This window comes from Erinaceus europaeus, chromosome 12 (assembly GCF_950295315.1).
Source record: "Erinaceus europaeus chromosome 12, mEriEur2.1, whole genome shotgun sequence".
NCBI classification, from domain to species: Eukaryota; Metazoa; Chordata; class Mammalia; order Eulipotyphla; family Erinaceidae; genus Erinaceus; species Erinaceus europaeus.
In genome coordinates this window covers 11026334-11044404 of record NC_080173.1, presented here as the reverse complement: position 1 = coordinate 11044404, position 18071 = coordinate 11026334, and the positions used below count along the sequence as shown (strand labels likewise).

Below are 18071 nucleotides of genomic sequence, written 5' to 3'. Positions count from 1 at the left end.
GGCCCCTCTCTCCTCTCTGTCACCAGCCACGCATTTGTACTCACGGGTGATTTACTGGGTTCCTGTGGTCATTCTAGTCCTGTCTTGTTTCGGTCCGGGTGGTCTCCTTTGGTATTCCTAGTTGATCCAGGAGAGGAGAGGAGAGGAGAGGAGAGAGAGGAGAGGAGAGGAGAGGAGAGGAGAGGAGAGGAGAGGAGAGGAGAGGAGAGAGAGCGATGTGCTGCTCGTAGCTCCACCTCCGGACGTGAATCCTATTTTGCTAATTCTGTCTTCAGCCTCATTTATTCTATTCTCTCTGCCCTCTACTGTTTTCTGGAGTTCATCTATTTTGTTTCCCTGTTCTGATACTGTTTTAGCTTGTTCAGCTAGCTGTGTTCTTAGCTCAGCTATTTCAGCTTTCAGCTCTCTAATAACCTTGAGATAGTTAGTGTTTTCTCCCAAAGTCTCATTTTTTGTTTCTGCATTTCTGATGACAATTCTTTCATACTCTTTTCTCACTGCTGTGACTATTTCCTTAACTAGTGTTTGGATGCTGACCTCACTATTTTGTAGTCCAACCTTTGGGGGGCTTTTAGCTGGACTCTTGTCCTGGTTCATTTCTCCAATATTTCTTCTTGTTGGTTTGACCATTCTATTTAGTATGTCATGAGATCCTTCTCTCAGTACTTTTCAAATTACTGATCACTTGTGCCTGGATTGACTTGTGTCTAAGTAATGTACTTAAAGAGTTCACAGTTGTGGAAATTAACAGTTGTTTCAATATTATTTCAATCCCTGAGTTGGAGCACAGATGCTGTTAAAAGCCTCTTTTTTGTTCTTTTTCTTCCCTGTAGGCTATGGGAGCCTGAGGGTTTTTAAACTATAAGTAGAATTCTTAGCTTAGTCACTCACTCCTAACCAAGAGATAAAGCAGGGTGGGGGAGAAATAGCACAGTGGTGATTCAAAGAGATTCTCACACCCCAAGGATCCAAAGCTCCAAGCTCAATTCAGCTTCTCTGCCAAGCCAAGGCAGCACTGCTGGGCCCTGTGAGTTTCTAAACAAGTCCCATTTATAGTCTGTAGGTTCTGAGGCAATTATTCACCATGTTCTCATCAGGAGAACAATGTGGAAAGGCTCCCACTACACAGCCCCACTGCTAGGTCACTGAGATGTAGCTCTTCTCCTGAGTTTCCTGGTCAGTTCTCTGTTTCCAGATGTCAGCACAGCACCTCCCGCCTGCTGCTCCAACCTCTGAAGGAAGTAGCAATGGAGACTCACAGTTGCATTTGGCGAGTCTTAGAGGAGTCCTCTCCTCCCTTCAGCCATCTTTTTGTTGGTGAAAGAGACTGTATATGGTGTTTCAACTGGTAAACTGCTGGACTGTTACCAGCCGCTCAATCTCTCCTTAGTCTCCTCCCTGTCCATGAGCCACATGTGTTTGCACTCCCTGGTGGTTTGGTAGGTTCCTGAAGTCGTTCTAGTCCTGCCTTGTCATGGTCCCAGGTGTCTGGCCTTAGGCCAGCCCCCACCCCCCCCACCCCCCCACCCCCCGCTCCATCCTCCATTGATGACACTATGGTCTATTTACATAATAATTGTTTTGCCTGAAAGATCCCCACCTTTGATCTACTTTCTACCTCGAGACCTGCCCTGCCTGCAGGTATTAATTAATCCTACCGATTAAAACCTTCGCAACAGTTGCTAAGGGGGTTTCTACCTTAGCCCACTCTTTCCTTTTCTCCACCCCCTTTCCTAGCCATTTCCTTTTCCGACTTGCCACTTCCGGTTCTAATAAATAAAAGCGTTGTCTCTGATCAGTAAAGACACATTGTGTTCCTGCTCCGCCATGAGTTTCTGGTCTCTCTCCCACGTCGCTGAGTAAGCAGCAGCCCAGGTTGGCTCCAGTCGAGTTCTCTCCAACCCAGAGAGCACGTGCCTGGGGAAGAAACACCCTCACGCTAGCCCAGCACCAGGTGGTCTCGTTTGGTATTCCTAGTAGGAGAAGAGAGGAGAGAAACACAGCTGCCCTTCCTTCCTTTCTTCCTTCCTTTCTCCAATTTATTATTATTATATTTATTTATTTATTGAACAGAGATAGTCAGAAATTGAAAGGAAAGGTGGAGATAGAGAGGGGGATAGACAGAGTGACACCTGTAGCCCTGCTTCACCACCTATGAAGTTTTCCCCCCACAGGTGGGGTTAGGGGCTCGAACCTGAGTTCTTGTGTACTATAACAGGTACACTCCACTTCCCTGCCACAGGGAGTGTGTGATTTTGACATGTCTCTTTTAGTTTATTTGTGTGGTCGCCTGAGGGCATAGGATCTGGAATGGAAACTCATGTTTCTCTGCTACCCCTCAAACTCAGTGTCTGAGGGAACCCCAACTGAGGAAGGGAGGCATTACAGATGTGGGAGGTAGGACTGTGAGTCCAGCAGGGTTGGGTCTGGAGCCCCATCCCATCACAGTCTCACCACCCACTTTTTTGTTTGTCTGTTTGTTTTTTTTGTTTGCCTCCAGGGTTATTGCTGGGGTTAGTGCCTGCAATAGGAATCCACTGCTCCTGGTGACCACTTTTTTTTTTTTCATTTTATTTGATAGGACAGAGAGAATTAAGAAGGGAGGGGAAATAGAGAGGGAGAGAGAAGGATAGACACCTGCAGAGCTGCTTCACCATTTGTGAAGCAACCTCCCTATAGGTAGGGAACCAGGGGCTAGAACCAGGATCCTTGTGCAGGTCCTTACACTTTGTATTATGTGCACTTAACCTGGGGTGCCCCTACTCCACCCCCTCTCACCACCCACTTCGCAACTGTCAGGACTCTTTGTCTTGTTCCAAGTGTGCAATGGATTCCAGTTGCCTTTGCAGCACTTGAGATGTTTTGTACAATGAGATTATTTCTGGCTCCCAAAGTAACTTCCCATAAAAGATATATTGGGGGGGAGAGGGTGGAAAGAAACGTCAAGCAGAACAGCAACATCTGAATGTTGGCTCTGCCTATCACTGGCCAGCAGCCCTGAGTCATGGCACAGAGGGTATAAACACACTCCTGTCAGGCAGGAAGGAACACTCTTCTCTGGGAATTGTTCTTGCTTGTGAGCTCATGAGACCTAGTCTCAGGCAATGGTGGAACTTCTAGAACCACAGGGCAAAATGAAATGGGCAGTCACAAGGCCTCTGTCTCAAAGGTCCTGAAGGGTAAATGTACCTCCTTTGTCTTCCTCCCACTCCAAGACCCACACCCAACACACATACGCACACACGTGTGTATAAAAGAGAAGTTTTTTTTTTCCTCCAGGGTTATTGCTGGGGCTCGGTGCCTGCACTACAAATCCACTGCTCCTGGAGGCTATTTTTCCCATTGTGTTGCCCTTATTGTTACCCTTGTTGTTGCTGTTATTGCTGTTGTTGTTGGATAGGACAGAGAAACTGAAAGAGAAAGGGAAGACAGAGAGGGGGAGAGAAAGATAGACACCAGCAGACCTGCTTCACCATTTGTGAAATGACTCCCCTACAGGTGGGGAGCCAGGGGCTCAAATCCTGGATCCTTATTTGGTCCTTGTGCTCTGTTCCATGTGCACTTAACCCACTGTGCTACTGCCCAGACCCCAAGACTTTTTTTTTAAATGGGTCCATTACAGAAAAACTATACTATTTGTTTCCTTGAACAAGGCCTAACCAATTTTTCTTTTTAAGTATTTTTGTTTTTATTTTATGTTATATATATTTCTTCTTTATTTGGGAATTAATGGTTTACAGTTGACAGAAAAATGCAGTAGTTTGTACATGTGTAACCTTTCTCAGTTCCTTTCTCTCTTTTTAAATATTAATTTATTAATGAGAAAGATAGGAAGAGAGAGAGGAAGAACCAGACATCACTCCAGCACATGTGCTGCCAGGAACTGAACTTGGGACCTTATGCTTGAGAGTCTACTGCCCCATCTACTGCACCACATCCAGGACCACATTTCTCAGTTTTCCACATAACAATTCAAACCCCCACTAGATCTTCCTCTGACAATATGTTCCAGGATCTGAACCTTCCTCCCCACCCTAGAGTCCTTTACTTTGGTGCAATACACCAACTCCAAGTTCTCCTTTAAGAAGGAAAAGTATTATTCCTCCCCTCCAAGATAGTTCAGTTCTTTCGGCCAGTCCTGCCTGTGACAGAAACAAGTTCCTTCCAATCCTTTCCCTCTCCTCTCCTCTCCTCTCCTCTCCTCTCCTCTCCTCTCCTCTCCTCTCCTCTCCTCTCCTCTCCTCTCCTTTCCTCTCCTCTTCTCTCTTCTCCTCTCCCAACCAATTGTTTTAAGAAACCAACAAGGGGGAGTGCAGTGCGGTAGTGCAGTGGGTTAAGCGCAGGTGGCGCAAAGCGCAAGGACTGGTGTAAGGATCCCGGTTCCAGCCCCTGGCTCCCCACCTGCAGGGGAGTCACTTCACAAGCAGTGAAGCAGGTCTGCAGGTGTCTATCTTTCTCTCCCTCTATGTCTTCCCCTCCTCTCTCCATTTCTCTCTGTCCTATCCAACAACAACGACATCAATCATAACTACAACAATAAAACAACAAGGGCAACAAAAGGGAATAAATAATAAATAAATATTAAAAAAAAGAAACCAACAAGCAAACAATAGTTTGAGAAATCACTGGAGAGAAGTGATGATTATGCACTTTTTGCTGAAGGACAGAATCAGTCAAATTTCCTTTTCATCATCTTCATATATGTTAATTTGTATTTATTTTTAAAGACTTGTTTATTTATTCATGAGAAAGATAGGAGGAGAAAGAGAAAAAGAACCAGACATCACTCTGGTACATGTTCTGCCAAGGACTGAACACAGGACCTCATACTGGAGAGTCTAATGCTTTATCTACTGCACCATCTCCCAGACCACTTATTTATTTACATATTTATTTATGTATTTATTTATTTATTAGATAGGTACAAGGATAAACTGAGATAGGAGAGAGGGATAGAGAGTGAAAGTGACAGAGAGACACCTGCAGTCCTGCTTCACCACTCATGAAGCTTTCCCCCTGCAGGTGGGGACCAGGGGCTTGAACCCAGGTCCTTGCACACTATAATGTGTGCACTTAACAAGGTGTGCCACCACCTGGCCCCCTTATTATAAATATTTTTATTGACATTAAAGTTAGTGCTGAGGCTAACTGCCTGCATGATAAATCCACTACTCCCAATGGCTCTTTCTTTCTTTCTTTCTTTCTTTCTTTCTCTCTTTCTTTCTTTTCTATTTCATAGGGCAGAGAGAAAGTGAGAGGCAAAAGAGAGATAGAAAGGAACAGAGAGACACTTGCATTACTGCTTCACCACTTGTGAAGCTTCCCCCTGCAGGTGGGGACCAGGGGATTGAATCCAGTTCCTTGAGCATTATAATTGTGATCCACTACGTGAACCTCTGCCCACTCCCCTCCGCTTCATCTTCTATAGAGAATCAGCCTCCAATGACATACAGCCAAGCATAGTTTCAGTGTTAGCTAACCAACTCTCCTTTAACCACTTACTTCATAGTTTCCTCCCACAGGAGGAAAAAAAAAAAAACGTTGGCTTTGTCTCTTGTGGGCAATCTGTGCAGCCCCGACTGAAATTCTTTGACTTCAAATAAGAGCACTTTGCCTTTCTAATGGCCCCCAGACTTTTAGCTGAGAGACCCCAGACCTAGGACAGGAGACTAGAAAGGGCCTGTGTCTGGAAAGCCAGTCTAGTCATTAGAGGATGCTCTGCAACGGGGCTGAGGTAGCAGACGTGGCCCTCAGGGGTGTCTTGGTAGCCTGGGTGCTCTTGCCCACTGGAAATGCTGGTAGGCAGATCTAAGCTTGGTGGTTGAGTGGCAATCACCCAGGCAGCTTAGAAAATACCATCCAATAGCACAGCTATATACAAGATACTGGGTACTGTACAGCAAACCATAACAAAAGGACTTTTCAAAGTTAACCCAATTAACAAATAATGTGATGATAACATTAACTATCGATTGTCTCTTTGAACCCTAAGACAGCAGGAACCTCACATCTCCACTATAGAGCCTCTACTTCCCCCAGTCCTGGAACCCTTGGATAGGGCCCACTTTCCCGTATGCCTCTCCCAATCCATACCAAATAATATTGCATCCGCCGATCACAACCTAACCAACGCAACGATTGCCACCTCAACATGCTTCACCTCAGACTGTGTCCAGAGACTTCACGTGTGGAATGACAACCCTTCAGCTTTATTACTCGGGTGAGACCTTTCCTTTTATAGTACACTCTAATTTCATCTCAGGTAGTTCACTTTCTAACAAAGTCCCAGAACCTAGATATACACCAATTTCTGTGAGAGAGAGCTTATGTTCACACGTATCCATAAACTACTGCAAAATATATACCTGAAAGCAGAAGTACACTAGAGTTTGAAGTGAGTACCTCCCTAACACTTCCTCTCCACTATTCCAAGCTTGGGATCCATGATTGCTCAACAATTTGTTTGGCTTCGTATGTTAACTCTCTTTTCAATCACCAGGTTCCAGATGCCACCAGGATGCTGGCCAGGCTTCCCTGGATTGAAGACCCCACCAATGTGTCCTGGAGCTCCGCTGCCCCAGAGACCCACCCTACTAGGGAAAGAGAGAGGCAGACTGGGAGTATGGACCGACCAGTCAACGCCCATGTTCAGCGGGGAAGCAATTACAGAAGCCAGACCTTCTACCTTCTGCAACCCACAATGACCCTGGGTCCATGCTCCCAGAGGGCTAGAGAATGGGAAAGCTGTCAGGGGAGGGGGTGGGATATGGAGATTGGGTGGTGGGAATTGTGTGGAGTTGTACCCCTCCTACCTTATGTTTTTTTTTCATTAATCCTTTCTTAAATAAAAAATTTTTAAAAAAAGAAAAAAAAGAAAATACAGAGGTCCTGGCACCTCCTTGGAGCACAGGGGAGTCCGATACAGGCCCAAGACACTTCTGCAGAGATCAGCCAAGAGCAGCCCAGGAGGTGGCGCCGTGGACAAAGTGTTGGATTCGAAAGGATGAGATGTTGAGCTTTTGTTTTTGTTCTTGGTTCTTGGAGTGTTTTGTTTGTTTTGTGTGTGTGTGTGTGTGTGTCAGAGCTCTGGATCCTTTTCAAAAATATCTTATCTACTTACTCATTTATTGGACAGAGACAGAAATTGTGATGGAAGAGGGAGGCAGAAAGAGAAGAGATAGGACATACCAAGACCTGCAGCTCTGCTTCACCAATTATGAACTTTCCCCCTCCTTACAGGTGAGGATGGGGGACATGAGCCCAGGTAACATGTGCGCTGCCACCTTGCCTCAAGGTTCTGAGTTTTGCATGTGTGTGTGCCCTGCACCACATATACCAGAGTAATACTTTGATTCTCCATCCCTCTCTCTCTCCTACTTATTAATAATTTTTTTTTTGCCTCCAGGGTTATCACTGGGACTCGGTGGCCATTTTTTTCCCTATTTAATAGGACAGAGAGAAATTGAGAAGAGTAGGGGAGATAGAGAGGAGGAGAGAGAGATAGATACCTGCAGACCTGCTTCACTGCTTATGAAGCAACCCTCCCCCACCCTGCAAGTGAGGATCTGGAGACCTGAACTGGGATCCTTGTGTGGGTCCTTGCATTTCATACTGCATGCACTTAGCCCAGTGCACCACCACCCAGCCCCTAATAAATAAATTTTAAAAGATCAGTGAGGGCTTGCAAAGAGGCCTCCTCTACAGAAAGAAGGTTCTGGAAAGACAAATTTTCAGAAAACTAGGTCCTCTTATCACCTTTACCATAGAACATTCTAGGGAGAAGTATTGTGTGGGGAAGCCAAGGTGCCCTCAGAAGCCTCTGACCTGCTGAGCTGGCCTGGGAAGTGGTACAGTCCATGGTGAGAGCAGGCAGGCAGCCAGCGGGCAAGGGTTGGTGGAGCTGGGTAAGGGGAACCAGGCGTGAAGGTCAGGGCAGCTGGGAGGGGTTTCCGCAGGGCTGGACAGCTCCCTCTCTGCCAGCCCGGACTAGGCAAGTGCTAGACCCAATTCCTGCTCTCTTTCTCTCTCCTCTCTCTCTCTCTCTCTCTTCCTCTCTCTTTCTCTCTCTCTCTCGCTGTGGAAGCTCTGTGGAAGCTCTGTGTGCCATCCAGCTGGGGGCAGGAATCAATGATGGAGCTGCTCTCTAGGATCCAGAAGAAGAAAGGACAGACTCTATCCACCTGTCCCCTCTTCAGTTCACCAACCTCGAGAGAGACTCTCACCCCCACCAAGTGCTGAAAATGGCCCTGCTGCTCCCCACAAAGGCGAGGCCTCAACAACACCTACCCAAGTTTCCCCTGAATGCCAGACCTCTTTCATTTAGAAGAGCACTCTTCAGCACAGACCCAACCAAGACTAAATTCCCTGTCTTAGTTTCTCCGACCATTTGGAGTACTGTTTTTTGTGGAATAGAGAAGCAAATTCAGTTGAAGATTGGGCAGAAGCTGGTAAAAGAAAAAGTTTAAAAAGGAGGGGAGGGTGGGGGAGACAATATAATGGTTATACAAAAAAAAAAAAAAAAGACTCCAAGATCCCAGGTTCAATCCCTAGCATTACCACAAACCAGAAGAAAGAAAGAAAAAAAGAAAGAAAGAAAGAAAGAAAGAAAGAAAGAAAGAAAGAAAGAAAGAGGGAGTCGGGTGGTAGTGTAGCAGGTTAAGTGTACATGGCGCAAAGTGCAAGGACCAGCATAAGGATCCCTGTTCGAGCCCGCAGCTCACCACCTACAGGGGAATCGCTTCACAAGTGGTGAAGCAGGTCTGCAGGTGTCTGTCTTTCTCTCCTCCTCTCTGTCTTCTCTTCCTCTCTCCATTTCTCTCTGTCCTATCCAATAACAACAGCTATGACAACAACAATAACAACTACAACAAGCACAACAACAAGGGCAACAAAATGGGAAAAGTGGCCTCCAGGAGCAGTGGATTCGTAGTGCAGGCACCGAGCCCCAGCAATAACCCTGGAGGCAAAAAAAAAAAGAAAGAAAGAAAGAAAGAAAGGGAAAGAGAGGTGGAGGTAGATAGCATAATGGTTATGCAAAGAGATTCTCATCCCTAAGGCTCCATAGACCCAGGTTCAATCCTCCTTGCTACCATAAGCCAGAGCTGAGCAGCGCTCAGGTTATAAATAAATAAATAAATAAGAAAGGAAGAGGAATCTGGAGACCAGAGGCCACTTGGAGATGGTGCACTAAAAGAAGCAGATACAGGGGTAGACAGGTACCCCCTCTGCACCTCCAGTCCCATGCCCTTAGGCTGGGGGAGGGGCTTGTCCAGGGGACTTTTCCCACTGAGGGCTAATCTCCTGTGGTCCTATTCTGGACAGGGGAGCACCCCAAACAGTGGAGCCCAGGCAGAGCGCATCTATTCTCTGTCCAGCCCCACAGTCTGGGTTCACCTTGACCCCATGGAGGTGACAATCACAGTCCCCTTGTAGCTGCCCTTAGAGGTCTACCAACCCTCCCCAGAGTAAACCAGGAGCATTCTCCCGCAAAGACCTTGGAAACGATACCAACTCCCCCTTCCCCTCCAGCTGGTCCCCCACCCACAAGTGGGAAAAGGGGAGGGGTGGGTGCCCAGCTGCTTCGTGGTCCTTCTGTCCTGTTCCTCTTCAGGCCCTGTCTTCACAGCCACTCACAAGGCACACCAGCCCAAGGCTGCCAAGTGTGCTCTGGGCCAGGGTGAGGTTGCTCCTGGGGGGGGGGGGAGAAACCCCTGTGGGTCCTTGGCAGCCAGTAGGCCTGGTGCCTCTTGCCTGCCCTCTGGAGAACCCAGCTCCCCTCAGAAGACTGACTGACCCAGCAGCTCTGCTTGGTGGCAGAAGCTGTGGGGGAGGGTGCCGGATCTGTCCTCCTAGGAGCCCTTGCCAGCACAATAGCCCTTGGGGCTGCCACTCTCTGGCTTAAGAGGTTGCCTGGGCAACAACTAGGGCCAGTTTTCCACCAATCCATGACAGAGGCTAGTGGGAGGAAGGGGGGTGCTGTCCCCTTGTGCTGGATCCTATATTAGGAGGCTGCATATGAGTTCAGGCTTCCCTGTCCCTGCAGTGGACTCAGGGGCAGCACCAAGATGCTCAGGCCAACCTTCTCTAGGGCTGGGTGCTGGGGCAGCTTCTGGGCCCTCCTGACCTTGGTGGGCCTGGCCACTCGTGCAGGTGAGGGGGCAGTTTGGTGGGGCAGGGAGGAGGGGCGAGGACCTACAGAAGCTTTTGGGGTGGAGGTGGAATTCAGTCATGCCCGTGCACAGGCCACTGACTGCACTGGAGGAAGGAGCACAGTCTGCCTGGGGTGGGGGAGGGGCCGTCGTCAGCAAGCAAGTGACAAAGAAAACCTTGGCTGTTCATTGTCCCCACAGAGGCCTCGGGACACCATCTGCATTCAAGTCCTCCAAAGTGACAGCTTGGGGAGGTGGGACTGAGAAATGGACCACCTGCTTCTCTCTTGTTCTCCCTCTCTGCCTGGGTCTTTCTCGCTCCTCCTCTAATGGGACCCTTCTCCCTACTAGTCTGCATGGGCCAGGGTGTGTGTGTGTGTGAGAGAGAGAGAGAGAGAGGGAGAGAGAAAGAGAGAGAGTTAGAGGGCTGTTGGCCAAGATGCCCTTCTTTGTCACCCCCACCCCAGCTTTTCTTACTTTCTTGTCTTGGGGAAGTCACAGGTAACATTTTCTGTAACCAAGTGCAGGACCGCATTTGACCCTCTCGTTGACTCTGGAGACATGCGAGAAGGGCCCAGCATGGCAGGCCTGAAAGGGGATTTGGGTCATGACGCCGGTTCCTGCAGCACCATGGCAGCACCAGCACTCACTCAGTCCTGTCTCTGTTCCCCACACTGGCCACTTGATGAGCGTGGACTTCAGTCTCCTACAGGGACCCAGCTGGGACTCCTGCTCCCCTTCAGTACTGCAGCCTGCTTTCATACTCTCCCAGGACCCAACCCCCTCAGTCCCCCACCCATCCTGTCAACATCTTAGCTGTCACTTCCTTAGGGGACCCATCCCCATTCCTGTACCGAAAGGAGCTCCTAGCCCGCTACTCTCACCTCCCTGACTTACCGTTGTTAAAAACTTACCTGTGTACTTAGTTCCTGTCTCATAAGCTGACTTCGCTTTTATGAGTCCAAGGGCCAGGTTTGCTATGTTCAAGGCTGCATTCCCCAAATCTGACTCATAACAGGTGTTCAGTAAACACTGGTTCATGAATGTGCCACTTTTGACAACTCCTTTGAGGAGTGAGGTGGGCAGTTCTTCAGGGGGTGAGAGGAGTGTGGAACCAGAAGGCCCTCAGCCCTTGCCTGAGAGCGTCATTCTTGTCCCACTCTAGCTGATGGCCTCTTTCAGCCCCAAACCTACCCCTTCCTGAGAGTATCTTCTTGGGTCTGTTCAGGGTTTGGTTCACAGCTTCCCCACCTAGGCTGCACTTGAGTGACACACACATCTTCACAGCGTGTGGGCACAAGCCCCTGTGCGTGTAGCCTCTGCTGGCGTGCTGGCCCTCAGCCCACACCCCTGCACAGTCTTGCTCTCTGAAGCCCTAGACCCAGGCCCCCCTGCCCTGGTGGCTTCTCAGACTGATCTGCATTCCCTTTGCAGCACAGAGAGCTGACATCAGCGGGGAGGCAGCGGGCACGTCCATCAACCACTCCCAGATGCTGCTCCAGCGCCTACAGGAGCTGCTGCGGCAGGGCAATGCCAGTGATGTGGTGGTGCGGGTGCAGGCCCTGGGCACCGACGAGGTCCGTGTCTTCCATACGCACCGCATGCTGCTCAGGCTGCACAGCGAGCTGTTCCGGGAGCTTCTGGGCAACCGGAGCGAGGTGGTGTTACAGGAGCCCAGGGACTGTGCAGCTGTCTTTGACAAGTTCCTCAGGTAGGGAGAGAGGGGAGTGTGGGAGATGTCATCCCTTCCCAAGCCCCCCTACTTCCCAGGCACAGGTTCTTGTAGCCTGAGCCCTTTGCAGAGTATCGAGTCGGGACAGCAAACGAGACCTCCTCTTCCCATCTCCCACTGCTCTCTTACATAACACAGTGAGACTCCCTGCGCCTGCTCTGAGCTCTGCGGAGCTGATGCCAATTACCAAATACCCTTAGAGCCATTTCCAAACCCAACCATTCTGGAGAACTCTATGAAGCTATACTTCTTGCCTCTCTTTTTTAATTTTTAAAATTCTCTTTGTTTATTGAATAGAGACAGCCAAAAATAGAGAGGGAAGAGAAGGTAGACAGGAAAAGAAACAGAAAGACACCTGCGGCACTGTTTCACCATTCTGAAAACTTTCTGCTCCCCTGCAAAAGGGAACTGGGGGGCTTGAACCTGGGACCCTGTGAATTGGAACATGTGCATTCACCATCCAGCCCCTTCCCCTCTTTCTTAAAGGTTTGTTTATTTTATTTGATAGGGGAATGAGGAGATAGAGGCGAAAGAAAGACATCTGCAGCACTGCTTCACCACTCGTGAAGCCTTCCCTTCCCCTGGAAATGGGAACTGGGGCCTTGAACCTGAGTCCCTGCACATGGCAACATGTCCATTCAACCAGGTGCACCACCACCGGGTTTCTGGAGTTAGATTCTTTTCATTTTTTAAAATATGTTATCTTTATTGGATAGATAGCCAGAAAGGGAAAGGGAAGGGGAAGTAGAGAGGGGAGAAAAACAGAGACACCTGCAGCCCTGCCTGCTTCACCACTTACAAGGCTTTCCCCTTGCAGGTGGCTTTAACCTGGGTCTTTGTGCGTTGTAATGTGCCACTTCCCAGCCCCTGGAGTTACAGATTCTTGAGTTTCAGCCTGGCTCACCAGATTACTCTCGGGGTGGGGAGGCCGGTGTGTGGGGAGGTTGCCCCAGTGTCCAGTGCGCCCCTCCGGACCAGTGGACCTAGTGGGCGCGTGGCTAGTGTCCACCCCGCCCCACCACGCCCCTCTCGTCGCTTCTCCACAGGTACCTCTACTGCGGCGAGCTCACGGTGCAGCTGGCCCAGGCCATCCCCCTGCACAGGCTGGCCACCAAGTACGGCGTGGCCTCCCTGCAGCGAGGTGTGGCCGACTACATGCGGGCGCACCTGGCCGGGGGCTTGGGCCCGGCGGTGGGCTGGTACCACTACGCAGTGAGCACGGGCGACGAGGCCCTGCGCCAGAGCTGCTTGCAGTTCCTAGCCTGGAACCTGTCAGCCGTGGCCGGCAGCGCCGAGTGGGGCACCGTGAGCCCCGAGCTGCTGGCGCAGCTGCTGCCGCGCTCGGACCTGGTGCTGCAGGACGAGCTGGAGCTGTTCCAGGCTCTGGAGGCGTGGCTGGGCCGCGTGCGTCCGCCCCGCACGGTGGCCGAGCGAGCGCTGCGCGCCATCCGCTTTCCCATGATCCCGCCCGCACAGCTGTTCCAGCTGCAGGCGCGCTCCCCCGCCCTGGCGCGCCATGGCGACGCGGTGGCCGACCTGCTGCTGCAGGCCTACCAGTTCCACGCCGCGTCGCCGCTGCACTACGCCAAGTTCTTCGCCCTCAATGGCAGCGCCTTCCTGCCGCGCAACTACCTCGCCCCCGCCTGGGGCGCCCCCTGGGTCATCAACAACCCTGCCCGCGACGACCGCAGCACCAGCTTCCAGACGCAGCTGGGCCCCAGCGGCCACGACTCGGGCCGCCGCGTCACTTGGAACGTGCTTTTCTCGCCGCGCTGGCTGCCCGTGAGCCTGCGGCCCGTCTATGCGGACGCGGCCGGCACCGCCCTGCCCGCAGCGCGCCCGGAGGACGGCCGGCCCAGGCTCGTGGTCACGCCGGCCAGCAGTGGCGGCGATGCGGCCGGCGTGAGCTTCCAGAAGACCGTGCTGGTGGGGGCGCGCCTGCACGGCCGCCTCCTGGTCCGCCACGTCTACAGCTTCCACCAGAGCAGCGAGGAGGCCGGCGACTTCCTGGCGCACGCAGACCTGCAGCGGCGCAACTCCGAGTACCTGGTGGAGAACGCCCTGCACCTCCACCTCATCGTCAAGCCAGTCTACCAAGCGCTCATCAGAACCCCCAAGTAGCCAACGGGGGCGGCCCAGACAAAATGAAGGCCTAGGGTATGGGTTTGGCCATAGGGTTGGGGCAGCCAATGGAGGCAACTACCCTGTGCCCTTGGGTGGCCTAGACACCTCCCTCCCACCACCACCACCACGGTGCTACTGGGTGGAGTCCAGGTTGAGGGGTAGACCAGATACCTGGTTTCTGCAGCTGATTTAAAAGCAACACTTGGTTGAATAAATGATATTCAGAGAGGTTAGGGAATGATTGAACCTGGCCCCAGCCTGAGATAACACAGCCCAGGAAAGGCCCCACAAACCTAGAGTCCTCTCTTTCATGAGCACCCAGCTAGCCTTACCCCCTTCCCACTCAAGTCTCCAGATGGCCAGGCCAAGCCCCAGCCTAGGACACCCCATAGTTCCTGCCCTCCTGCACAACTTGGCTTATCTTGAAGTTGAGAGACGTAGCTAGGTGGTTTCTAAGCCCAACTTACAGGCCAACTTCTCTCTGGTTGTGAGGCCTCTGTGGTCTGGGCCACCCTAAGTATCTGACTTTTCCTGGGAGGGGACCTGAGCTGGTCTGAGAGGCATAAGCAGGAGGTGTTTGCAGGCTGCAGCTAGGCAACCAGCTAGAGGGAGCTAGGGTGCTGTCGTGGGGGGTGAGGGGATTAGGTGTAATCAGTCATGGGCGTCCCACCTTCAGGCAAAGTCTGGAACCCAGTGCAACCATCAAGACCCAAACAGGAATTTATTGTTAGGGGTGGGGGCACTGTCAAGTAACAAAACCAGATTCCCTCCCCCACCCAATCACAGGATGCCGAGGATGCTCTTCCGCAACCCGGGCCACCTGGCCCCAGGTGTGTGCCCGGGAGCCTCACTCACAGCTCCCCATCCTCTCATTCCCAAGGCCGAGTCCGGCCACAGGTCTCTGCATAATTTTGGCAACAGGGTTCTGTCCAGGGCTGGGAGGCCAAGAAGCCTTGTCATCTGGGCCATACCTCCCAGGTCACCTCCCTTTCCTGCTGGCACAGAAAGCGTAGCTGGATCAGGCAGGGCCCCTCACACTTCTAGGTTCTCAGGAATCTCTGCCTCCTGAGCTCCCAAGCTCCTGCTCCCAGGCCGCCTCATCTGCCCTACTTCCATCTCCTACTTCCTGCTACACACTCATCAGTCTCAGAAGAAAACGAGCCAGTTCCAGGCAGGGCCCCTCAGTTACGCCTGAAGTGTCCATCTTTGCCACGGGGGCCTGTGCTATGAGGCAGGTGGGGCCCCCGGCTGGCCCGGCGGGAAGCACCAGCTGGGTTGGAGGGAATAGCAAGAGGAGAGGTATCTCCAGGACCTGCAACAGAAAGAGAGCCAGGACCAAGGGCTTAGGAATTACTCCTCCCCATCCCCAGCTCCTCTCTGGTCATTGACAGCTCTGAACTCTCCAGGGTAAAAATGTCAAGATGCCAGCCCCACAAATATTCTGCAAGAATCCTGTTTGCAGCAAAGGGTAGCCATTGGAGGGGGGGGGAGCTAAATGCAACTCTTCCTTGAGTGAGCCAAGAATACCCCTCCTCCCAGTCCCTACCTGCTGGGTACTGACCCATGTTCTGGCTTGGAGGGAGTTTAACTTTGGCCAGAGGCAGTGTGACCTTTCCCAGATGCCGGATACCAGGGGCTGGGTGCCCACATACTGGCAACCTGTGGTCCGAGCTGCTCTCCATGGGTCGGGGTCCCAGGAGGTGTGTCTTGGGGCGAGAGATCTGTGTTGGTGGTGGGAGAATAGTGAGAGGGTTGAGGCAACTGAAGACTGGGACTGCTCCCCCCCCAAAAAAATAACAAAAACCATGGAGCAGGCTGGGAGAAGGGCTGGTGTGGAGACCCTAAGGCAACTGCAAAGGCACCTGGAACCAAGGGCCCCAGACACCTTGCCTTCCCTCTGTCTCACCCCTTGTCCCGTGACCTCAAAGGACCGGGACCTCCGCTTCCTCCTCTTCACCTCCAGTGACTCTTCTGGTTTCCTGCCTGGGCTTTTCTTCTGGCCTCGAAGCCAGGATCCAGAGCCATCACCTCGATGCCCCACCACCCGGGATGGGGTCTCTCCTGTGCTGCTAGACAGGTTGTCCTCGCTGGCAGCGTGCTGTAATGTGGGGCTGGGTGGCCGCTTGCAGGCCAGTGGGCCCAGTGGCCTCGAGTCATCAGCTTCGCTGAGCGAGTGCAGGGACAAGCTGCTGCGCTCCATTGAGGGGGCCAGCAGGTGGCACCCTTCAGCACCCAGGGCCCTGGAGCGCCTCCTGGCAGCCTTAACCGAGATGCATTTGATACCGGTCAGGATCTCCTTTTTCTCTGAGGGGGGGAGGGGAGGAAGGAAGACTCAACCTGGCTTTTTGGACACAGATTCCCACCCTCCTGCACCTCAACAGCCCATCTTTGTTGTCAGGATAGAAATGAACAGGAGGCAGCCTGTGTGCTTCAGACCCTGGACCCCCCTAGTTGCTTTCATCTGTAAATGGGAATGAATAAAACCCCATACAGGTGTCTGGCTGTAGCTTAAACGTAAAGCAACACCCTGCGTGCAGGAGGCTCTGGGTTCAATCCCAAGACCGAATGACAGCGCAGTGGTCTGGTATCTTTCCTTCTCACACAAAGCCAAACATACAGCAAAACCCTGGACATTAAAATAAAAATAGGCTTAATTTATGATGGGGTGGGGAGGTAGAGGTAGGGCAGAGATTTGATCTATATTTGCAACTATGATGAAAATAGTAAAAAAAAGGCAGGGGAGGTAGCATAATGGTTATGCAAGGAGACTCTCATGCCTGAAGCTTCAAAGTCCCAGGTTCAGTACTCCCCACCCCACCCCACCATCAGCAAGAGCTGAGCAGTGCTCCAGTTAAAAAAAAAAAAAATGATCCTAAGTGTTTCCCATTCTTTAAATAAGAGGCAGATCGAGGTCTTTTCTGAAGCTCTTTCTTTGGTCTTCTTTTAGGGATACAAAGAGAGAGAAAAAGGCAGAAGGGAACACAGCACTGAAACTTTCTTCAGTGTGGTGGGGGCCAGGCTTGAACTTGGGCCACATATTTGGCAATACAGTGCTCTAGCCAAATGAGCTATTTCACCAGCCCCCCCCCACTCCGTGTGTGTGTGTGTGTGTGTGTGTGTGTGTGTGTGTGTGTGTGTGTGTGTGTTTCTGTCTGGGGACCACATGCCGGGTTCATCAGACTGAATGCAGGTGGGAGACCTACCTTTGCAGGACAAGGGGACCTCGAGCAGATGCTCGCTGCTGTCAGGGGAAGAGTTGATGCGGCTTCTGGGACTGACCAGGCTGTCCTGAGTTGGGGCCTGCAGACCAGGAGGTGGGGAGAGAAGTACTGATCACAGGAGGTACTGATCACACATGCTCCATCAGTGACAGTGGGGCCTCAGTGGCGGCTGCTCTGGAAAGGCTCCATCCCACCAAGCACAGGGTGCCCCCAGGAATGGCACCTGCAGGGTTGATGGGTGCTTACCTCCAGGGTCACCAGGTTACCGATCTGGATGGGGGGTGGGGTGGGCACAGTGGAGTTCTTCCCCTGCCAGGCCCGGGAGCTGGCTTTGAACACGAGGTTGGCTTCACTAGGGTTGGCAGAGGAAGATGGGGTAGCTTTGACCAGGCTGTGCCAGCCTCACCCCAGAGAAAAACAATTTCTTTACATAAAGACAGGAACTACTAGTTTGTTTGTTTGTTTGTTTCTGTCTTTACATAAAAGCAACCCAGGATTCCCAGCCCTGTGTGGGTGCAGGGGCATGACTGGCAGGAAGCCCCTCTGCTCTCACCTCTCTGAGCTGAGGGGGGGCAAGATGCTGCCCTGCAGGCACTGGACCTCAGAACTTGGCGCCTTCACACTCTCAGGATCTGACTCTGGAGTCAGTGTGTGTACTGCTGGCATAATTTTGGGCAAAGAGCTGTCCTGGGGAGAGGGACGAGAGAGAACAATCAGAACATCTGGTCCTGGAGCAGGTTACAGCACTGGGTGACCAGGGAACACGATGCCACTGGAGCTGAAGTGTGGACTGGGAATCCCAGAGGGCTGGGGTTCTGGACCCCGAGGGGTAAGCTGCTCAGGCAG

The 18071-nt window shown here is 51.7% G+C and overlaps 2 protein-coding genes across 4 annotated transcripts in view; one reads left to right on the top strand and one right to left on the bottom strand.

The window, feature by feature from the left end:
- Positions 1-10047: 10047 nt before the first annotated feature.
- On the top strand, positions 10048-14250 carry BTBD17 (BTB domain containing 17). Its single transcript, XM_007524573.3, has 3 exons — positions 10048-10149; positions 11583-11859; positions 12927-14250. Exons 1-3 carry the CDS (start codon positions 10065-10067, stop codon positions 13999-14001), a joined length of 1437 nt encoding a protein of 478 aa, XP_007524635.1. The 5' UTR covers positions 10048-10064; the 3' UTR covers positions 14002-14250.
- Positions 14251-14694: 444 nt separating this feature from the next.
- Positions 14695-18071, bottom strand: part of KIF19 (kinesin family member 19) — a 33895-nt gene continuing 30518 nt past the window's right edge. The window contains exons 15-20 of one of the 3 annotated variants that reach the window (XM_007525077.3): positions 17779-17912; positions 17472-17577; positions 17208-17304; positions 15911-16308; positions 15566-15725; positions 14695-15316 (exon numbers count right to left, since the gene is read on the bottom strand). In XM_007525077.3, coding sequence (XP_007525139.2) covers positions 15186-15316; positions 15566-15725; positions 15911-16308; positions 17208-17304; positions 17472-17577; positions 17779-17912 — 1026 coding nt within the window. In that variant the 3' untranslated portion in view covers positions 14695-15185. Of the gene's footprint in view, positions 15726-15910; positions 16309-17207; positions 17305-17471; positions 17578-17778; positions 17913-18071 lie in introns of all 3 variants that reach the window. The other 2 variants (XM_060202687.1, XM_060202686.1) reach the window with 2 other exon arrangements.